Raw genomic sequence first — 7,461 nt, 5'->3', positions numbered from 1 at the left:
CGGGGGTGCTCGTCAGAAATTTTGAAAAGAACCCGCAAGTGGTACCAAGATCCTGTTTGTGGACGTGGCTTGAAAATGTTTTCGCCCCTTGGGTCGAGGTGCCAATTCTAAAACAGCAATTAATCTCCTGTCATATTTTTTTGGCACAACACCCTAAAAGGAGCCGCAAAGGCTCTCGCTGTACGCTGTGCACCTTTTGAGGTTGAGCACCCTCACAGATACCAAACCCGCTTTTTTTTACCCCTTAAAGGTACGACGAGCTCCCCCGTCCTTTTTATATGGGTGCCCCCAACCGGGGTTTCTGGTTCTACACGTATTCATTTCCCGCCTGATTCTGCCTTTGAAAATCCATGTGTAGCTCGGTCGGTGAAGATTCTTAGTTGCTACTTGCTCAAAAGAATGGAACCATAAGAAATGACGCTACGGATCTGTGTACAGCTACACCATCAGGCTTCTTAAGTTATTTCTCCTCTTCTTCTCCTGAGTTTAGAGTAGAACGCGGGAAACTGAGAACTCTTCCAAGTATTACCTCTCCCCGCTTAGGACCCAGGCCCCTCCTCGGGAACGAGGTGGACTTTCTTTACAGCGGTTACAATCACACGCGACCTCCAGCCCAAAAAGAGACTAGACAAAACCCAAGTTTTGGTACACGTCAGTCATCTCCGCCTCCTTGCCGACTGTATGCAAAATTTACCTGAAAAAGTGTAGACTGCAAAACAGTCGTATTTTTTGCGAATGCTGGCGGCGGTCAATATTCGAACGGAAGGTCTGAAGCGAATGTAAAAACGGCGAGTAAAACCTTACGGCGGTCCGCTCGAAAAAATTATCATTTTACTTTCGGTATGTACGGCTAGCTCACTAAATACATTGGCAGTAAATATTCCTTGAAATTTATAACTGAAGACGGGCAGGTGGGGTTTCTCAACGGCCATTCGCATGCATGAATGTCTTATAAACCTTATAATTTTGTAAGGTAATAAGTTATAAGTTTTATAGAATTGAGTATTGTTCAGTCCGCAGCCCCAAGAAAAATACGTGCAGAAATAATTTGCTTGCGTGTAATTTGCTTGCTCTCGAGGTCATTCATGCATGCGAATGGCCGTTGAAAAACCCGGATGTAGTTAGTGAGCTAGCCGTACATACCGAAAGTAAATGATAATTTTTACGAGTGGACCGCTGCAGGGTTTCACTTTCAGGTAAATTTTTCATACAGTCGGCAGGGAGGCGGAGATGACTGACGTCCACCAAAACTTAGGTTGTGTCTAGACTGTTTTTGCGCTGAAGGTCGCGTGTGATTGATAACCGCTGTAAAATGGATATCGGATAACAGTCACGCAATTTTGCTACAAAAGGGAAAATGTTTCGATCAGCTTGACGAGTGTGGTTCATATTGAACATTGTGGGCCCTGAATGAATCATACTATGATTCGACTATGACCAGTTATTACAGATAACAAGGTTTTACTGCTGTAAGGCGTGTTGACAGAGGGAATTATCGGATATATATATGGGCTCTATCGACGAGCAGAAGACTCCTTCCCGTTTCAAATTGAGGAAACCACGGACATGTTTTGCATTGTTGCTTGTTAATGGGCTTCTGATCATCGGCATAATTATCGCTGCCTCGAGGAGTGTTAAAAAGAACATCGAGACTTCACCGACTCCAACAACTCACAACCCAACAAACCAGCAGCCAAGTTCGCGAAACGGATCAGAAAGCGTTCGATTACAGGCGATGGAAATCCACAACATTCCAGAGGAAATTCAAAATGCGCTCATCAAAGTACACAGATACATGGAGTCAAAAACAAACCTGACTAGTAATGAAAGATGTCAATTCGCGTGGAAGTTCAACTCAAGAGACAACACCACGAATATATTCATTTGCAATTAGCGATTTTATATCGGGAAGTGGAATTCCGGGAAAATGGCTCGTCACGCAACATTGCGCGTGCGCAAAATTTTTTATGAATTTTATATTTGGTTAATTTTTGACATCTTTTTCACAAAACTTCGGTCTGGCAAGTACGACATACCTTATTATAGAAAATTAACGCGAATTTTTGAAATTCGCGTTAATTTATGTTAATGTTAATTTCCGCGGTGTTAATTAAGTTGCGCGTCAATTTCCGCGACGTTGATTACCATTATTTTCGCCCAAAACTGTGACACACTCCAGACATTCTTGACACAGCCAAACAATAAATTTTATTCGCGCACTTTACATTTCACATCAATCTTTCACATTAGTAAATCGTTTACTGTACTTCAACTGAATTTTGTTCGTGTTCGCTGTCAGCTTTACAGTGTTAAAATAAATTGGTTTCTGTTCTCAACAAATTCTGTTTTTTCTTTCTTTTTTGGTGTAGCAGACGCGTTGATTTCCCTCATTTTGAAATTTTGCCCCCTGTCTCGCGTTAATTTCCTTTATTGGGAAGCAAATTTACTTTAAATTTGCGTTAATTTAAGTCACGTTAATTTCAAATACCTTAATTAACACGAGCGTTAATTTCCTATTATAAGGTAGTCCCGTTTCTGGGAGTGGATAAAGCAAAAGTATATTCAATTTTTAAATAAAAGTTTTTTCTACATACCCTGCAACCAAAACAAAAAATATCATGTGACATGTGTGATGGTTCCCTGGCAAATGATCAGCTGTACGCACCAAGAATGCCGAAAATTAAAGGCTTTAGCAACTGCAATGAGAATATTGATAAGAACATGAATTAAAAGGTCCTGGAATTGAATAAATCTGTTCCATGTGTTTATCAGTAATAGAACTACCCCCCTCTTTTTTGGAATATTTAAATGCCACAATTAAACAGAGTGTTGTGCATATTAAATTGTTTTTAGAGGGAAAACAAGAACAAAATATGTAAATCACATGCAGAGGCTTTCAATTTTGGGGTATTTTTCTTTTAAGGTTACCCACCAGGAGGGAGTTCCATTTTAAAAGGTCTGGGATGCTCATAATTTGGAAAATTTGAATTAAACCCCTAAATGAGACCAATCAAGGCATGGCTTGAGGGTTATTTCACACACATAAGATACCACTTAGAACAAGGAATCTAGGCTTACTTAAAACGGAATAGGCTCAATTATCAACTGCTGTTTGGAAAAGGAGCCCGAGCTGGTAGAATGGACTTGAGAGTTTCAGAATTTGAGCCTAAATATGGACCCTAAAAGCGCGCACATGAGCGCATCCTAAAAGATACTTTTGCAACTGAACATAGTGTGTTTCATCCTGAACATCCTCAGTGAGACCAGAAAACCTTGATTTAAACCCCTAAGCGAGACGAAGAGCATCTAAGGCCTTTTCATATGGGAGTTCCACCCCCCCCCCCCCCCAGGTGTTGCCCTTTGCTTAAGCTTTACATCAGGTTTGGTATTAAGTGCTTTAAAGTTTACTTCTCCCTTTGGAGATCAAAAAATTCTCTGGAGTAACTGCCGAGTGCAAATAACATTGTTTGAGATATCAGCTACACAAAACACAAAAACAGATAATTCTGTAATCAAAATCCAATCAAGCCTGCCTGATTGTTTTGACAAGTATTTTGAAGTTGATAAAAATGCAACAGTTAGGTAACATTCAGTTAACTATCTGTTCTTTTTTCCTGACATTAAAAGAAATCATTCCTTTCAGTCATAAGCACTTGCAATAATAATTTACAAATTTCAGCCATAAAATATGTAAAATTCTGATGATTCCAAACCCTGTGTTGGTTGGAATATTTTCAAACATCAAATGTAAATAGAAACATTGTGCGAATGTGAAAGATTTACAAATTTGTAAAAACTAAGTTGCTTGGTCCAAGCGATTACATTGCTTGATCGGCCCTGGATCTTAATGATTCACTGAACTCCTGCACAAGTTGTTCTTGTTGTTCCGTCTCAATTGAGCCAGGCCTCTTTTCTCTAACAGCACTGATAGCCTCCTGGGCATCACAGTGGGTTGTTTTTACCAAGTAGCACGCCAACATTGTTCCACTTCTACCCATACCAAGCGTGCAATGCACTGCAACTGCCTGCAAAAGTGAAACATGTTGTTAATAACAAATAATGGGTACATGTTTAAAATGACAAAATGACTTCAGAACAATGCACAGATGTCATCTTATGAGGCTACAATTGGCAACACAAGTAGTTGAGACACTTTTAGAAAATGAGGCTTTTCGATATTTAAGCACTTATTCTATTTTATTTGCATCTAGCATTAATTCTCTGATACTCCCAGCCACCCAATTCAATGTTGTGTAGGGGCTGTGGTCCGTGCAGTCTAACAAATAGAAAAATCAACATTGTCTGGGGGGGAAGGGGGTGAAATGTTTTCAAGACGCTCAAAAATCAAATTTTACTACCAAGTGTCTCAACACTTTTGTTGTGCAGTGTAGGTTTGGGCCTACTTGGCATTATTTTTCCTTCTGGTTGTTACAATGTGTTCAAAATAAGACCAACAAAGGATAGACAGAAACTGAACCACACTAACTTCACTCTCAAGAGTTTCCCAAACATGCACACAATTCCATACCAGGGGTTAGATTAAGGGCTGGGCACAGTGCATATTGACTGGCTGTGAGGATGATTTTGCCCGCCTGGTTTGACCATCTAGAGGAAAGTTTTTCTTATAAAGAAGTTCAGTTTAAAAACGTTTGGCTGCCTGTGAACGGCAGGTTTCTTTCACAGGTCACAGGTCACAGGTCACAGGTCACCAAAATATGCCAAAACATCATAAAACAGATGCATACAAGTGTGTCCCTATAACAGCTCTTTTCTGAAAAAAAAAACCCGTAGGGGAAATCAGCTGTAGCACTGAAATAAAAAAAAATTGATCCAAAGAAAGGTAAAGGTAAAGTCTGCATGCGAGCCAAGTGGCCCATCAGGCCGGAGCTTATCCCGGTTTCTGTAGCATGAAGCGACTAGGAGTATTTCTACTCCCCCCTGGATGGGATGCTAGTCCATCGCAGGGTTACCCCCAACCTTAAGTTTGCCGGTACCCATTTATACACCTGGGTGAAGAGAGGCACTGTGAGAGTAAAGTGGATCCAAAGAAAGCCAAGACTTATTTCTGTTGAAAACATAAATTGTTTGTAGCCTTTCAATATAATATGAAAATGAGAGGCTTACACTGATCCGTGAATTATGCATTTACTTACACGTGATTTGTGAACCAACGACTTTTGCGGGAATAAATTGTTCACTTTTTTTGGAGATTTTAGCATCATTAAAGCTCCTAAACTACACCAATCTAGATGTAAAACCTGCCCATTCTACATGCTTGCGGCTGGAGGACTGAGAACTAACCACAGCGACAGTGAACCAGGAGGGCCTAGAATCTAGTCTGTCACGATGTGTCACACACGGCATTTTGATGCACTGTCACTGAGAGTTTTTTGCAGTTGTTGGAAAGTCATCTGTCACCATCGAGAAAATTTTCAAGGTAAGAGGGCACTTGTAGGGTTGTCAGTGTCTTCTGTTCTACCCAATCCTTTGCCCTGCACAAGGAATAGCTATTTTATCTCAAAAGGGTCAGGGTTTGAGCCCGTCAGCTGCCTATACCCAAAATGGTACAAGTGCATTCCCCCCCCCCCCCGGCCCCCAAGCCCTGACCCAATCCTTCCAATGCTCCAGTAGTTTCATGACCACATACGACAACACATATATGAGGATACGTTTGCAGATTTGTGACAAATTTGTAAACAAGTAGCGCCTAACCAACCCAACCAATCTAAAAAAAAAGGCAATTTATACATCATAACATGCAGAGCGTGATACTTTTGCGGAAATGTAGTCAAAAGTTTCCAGATTCTAGAAAATGACAGCAAGATTTTGACAGTTATGATTCCTTACGACCTTAGTCCAATTTTGTGGTAACCAGAGCAAACGAAAACAGAAGCGTCTCCTCTAGTGCAAACACAAACTGGACTTCTCTTAGTCCGAACAGTTTGAATACTTTGAATATTTAACCCGTTTGCCGACCGGCGTGTAGTACACACACCTGTTATGAAGACTATGAACGATTGAACAGCCAAACACTTACCTCCTCCTCGGAATTAGCCTTCTCTACAGTGCTAAGAAACTCATTAACTTGTTCAATTGAAGGTGGAGTAAAGTCTACAATGGGAATATGAACATGAGTCAATGGAAAGCCATGCAAAGATGGCCGACTTTCTGTCAAAGAAATCAGTCGCTTCACTCCTATGTTGCAAAGGAACTCGATATCTGAGCGAGTCGAAGGAAGGCCAAGGGCAGCTAAACTGTCTTTAACAAACCACGAGAAGTTTCTTGGAGGCATTGAGGAGTAGCAACGTCACACAACACACTACAAAAAAATACACAACCACGTGCACACAGTCCCAATCACTTTCGAATGATATCTTGGTTAGCCTGTATGAAGGTTGCGCCACAGGGATACCAAGCCTCCACTCTAATGAATAATTATTTTGACGTTTTTTTTTTGTTTGTTTTTTTTAAATTTCTGCTTTTTCCTTGTCATCTTGCGGTGTTTAAACGAGATTTGAGTGAATATAGGTTATTTATCCCACAGTGTTACAAGTCTTACAATAAGACACAAGGAAGTTCAACTCGAAAACAGAGCATTTCATAGCGATCTAGTGACTGGCCTTGTCGTTTCCAATATTTGCATTCACTGGACTATAATGCAACCGATGAACTTCATCACAACCAAATTCTTTCGCTTCCCTCTTCTAACAAACGCTCTTATTTATTGAGTGGCGTCAAGAGATTATGGTGACGGCTATTTTCAGTATGAAACGCCCCTCCGTTCCAATAAGGGACATTTTATCAAAAGACAATGAAACAGAAAAGACTGGTTAAACTTAATTATTATGCCAGTTTGCCTTCTCAGCTGAACGCAACATCAGGGAGTTTAAGAAAACCACGATAGGAACGTCGCTAAACAAAAGGTTTAATGAGCAGAACAATGGCTGTGCACGTGCGCCGATAAATCTTGGTACATTTCTTTGCCGTTCTCTACAAAACAACAAGGTGAAATGACCAAATAGACCAATTTCGATATATTAAAATCCAGTCTAACACAATAGACCTCAGCACGAGGCTCTGGGGAATAAACCCACAAACTCTGTAGTTATTCCCCAGAGCCTCGTACTAAGGTCTATTGTTTTGGGCTGAATTTTGATATATCGAAATTGGACTATTCTGTGTTGTCTGGAGAACGTGAACCACGACGGCTATTTTTTTAAATTTATATTCCGAATTTAACACTCTGTGTGTTCCATATTTAGTTTCGAGATAGTTTTTACAGTGAGAAACAAACTACGTAACTTTAGGGTATCATGAGATTCGTAGCTAAAATATAAGTTCATTTTTTAACTGACGTTGTACTCAGCGTCGCCGTCGTGGTTTCTCAAACTCCCTATTTGTGATAATACATGTTCAAACAGAAATAAGCGCCCTGTCCTTAATAAGCGTCCTCAGGTGAGC

At 40.5% G+C, this 7,461-nt stretch overlaps 1 protein-coding gene across 1 annotated transcript; it reads right to left on the bottom strand.

The window, feature by feature from the left end:
* Positions 1–3,342: 3,342 nt before the first annotated feature.
* On the bottom strand, positions 3,343–7,085 carry LOC145485936 (dual specificity protein phosphatase 23-like). The gene is made up of 2 exons (XM_081464602.1): positions 6,038–7,085; positions 3,343–4,025 (listed from the first exon to the last, which is right to left on the bottom strand). Exons 1-2 carry the CDS (start codon positions 6,290–6,292, stop codon positions 3,819–3,821), a joined length of 462 nt encoding a protein of 153 aa, XP_081320728.1. The 5' UTR covers positions 6,293–7,085; the 3' UTR covers positions 3,343–3,818.
* Between the last annotated feature and the right edge of the window lie 376 nt (positions 7,086–7,461).

Source organism: Orbicella franksi, chromosome 4 (assembly GCF_964199315.1).
Source record: "Orbicella franksi chromosome 4, jaOrbFran1.1, whole genome shotgun sequence".
Taxonomy (NCBI): Eukaryota; Metazoa; Cnidaria; class Anthozoa; order Scleractinia; family Merulinidae; genus Orbicella; species Orbicella franksi.
Note: the sequence above shows the minus strand (reverse complement) of the source record. Positions and strands in the feature narration are given on the sequence as shown.